The sequence below is a fragment of the Octopus bimaculoides genome, chromosome 18 (genome assembly GCF_001194135.2).
Source record: "Octopus bimaculoides isolate UCB-OBI-ISO-001 chromosome 18, ASM119413v2, whole genome shotgun sequence".
Taxonomy (NCBI): Eukaryota; Metazoa; Mollusca; class Cephalopoda; order Octopoda; family Octopodidae; genus Octopus; species Octopus bimaculoides.
In genome coordinates, this window is record NC_068998.1 from 48470765 (window position 1) to 48472120 (window position 1356).

At 41.0% G+C, this 1356-nt stretch overlaps 1 protein-coding gene across 3 annotated transcripts in view; it reads right to left on the reverse strand.

The window, feature by feature from the left end:
- LOC106877914 (inositol polyphosphate-5-phosphatase A) overlaps positions 1-1356 on the reverse strand; it is a 158401-nt gene that overhangs the window by 36053 nt on the left and 120992 nt on the right. For all 3 annotated transcript variants that reach the window (XM_014926984.2, XM_052974558.1, XM_014926994.2), the window contains exon 8: positions 813-865. In XM_014926984.2, coding sequence (XP_014782470.1) covers positions 813-865 — 53 coding nt within the window. The remainder of the gene's footprint in view (positions 1-812; positions 866-1356) is intronic.

Consider the following 1356-nt stretch of genomic DNA (forward strand, 5'->3'; position numbering starts at 1 on the left):
GGGTGTTACATGCTGAACTTCAGAAAAGTTTTGCATATTTTTACTATTCCTCTTACAGATTCATCTTCATCATTTACTGTCCGCTTCCCATGCTGGCATGGGTTGGACATTGTATCTGTAAAATGCAAAAACACCTTAACCCCTTTTTTTGCTCTAGCAAAATTAAAGAAAAAGAAAATGCTAACATTGCACAGAGATGACAATTTTTTGGTGTTTAGGTGGTAGTGTAGTATAAAAAAAAAAAAGGACCCCCTTTGGTCATGAATTACCATGGGATTGTGGAATTACACCTAGAAAGTTCCCCTCTAAGGCACAAGTCCGGATATGGATGTTTGTGGAAGACCAGCAGTCGCTCATGCATACCAGCCTCCCCTCTCCATGCCACTGATGTTATCCAAGGGAAAGGCAAAGGGGCCGATACAGCTTGGCACCAGTGATGCCACGACTCATTTCCACAGAGGAGTGAACTGGAGCAATGTGAAATAAAGTGTCTTGCTCAAGAACGTAATACACAGCCCAGTCCAGGAATCGAACTCACTACCTCATGATTGTGAGCCTGACACTCTAACCACTGAGCCATGTGCCTCATAGTATCAGATATATGTAATGTTTAGGAAGTAGCAGAGTGTAGCTGAGAGTAGTTGAGTTTTTGCAGGTGGTATGGTGTGGTAGTTTAGCTGTTAGTGTAGTTGGTAGAGTGTAGTAATGTGGTGTGTTGTATAAGCAGTGGTATGGTGGTAGTGTAACAGGTGGTGGTGTAGAAGTTAGGTTGTAGTGTGGTAGTAATAAATCAATAATAAATCAATTCTTACCAATTATTAATATTCCATCGAGTTCGTAAAAATCCTTTTCGGGACCATTTAAACTGCAACAATAAAAACAGAGAGTAAGGTGGCGGTAGTGGTGGTGGTGATTTAGTGGTGGTTTAATCTCGTTTAATTAAATCATGTCAAATAAGTAAATATGTAACAGTTTCCATAGCAACATGGTTCTCTACTTGCACATGCTTCTTTAGCACCCATAACGGATATTGCGTAAAAGTGGATCTTCTCTGGTAGAGTACCCAGGGGTGGTCACTTTAGGATACCAGACTGAACCATGTCATATCAAACCCCACAGAGAGGTCGAAGACAATGTTGGATTGCAAGAGAACTCCAAATATCTTGGTGAAAAACTGATCCTAATACATGACTGGTACTGGTGCAATTTTTATTGACCCCACCCCACCCCACCCAAGGTGGTGCACGGGAAGAATCATTACCGCATCAGACAAGATGCATGATGGCATTTCTTCTGGTTCTTAACATACTGAGTTCAAATACCAACAAGGTCAACTTTGCCATAATTTTTTTTTTG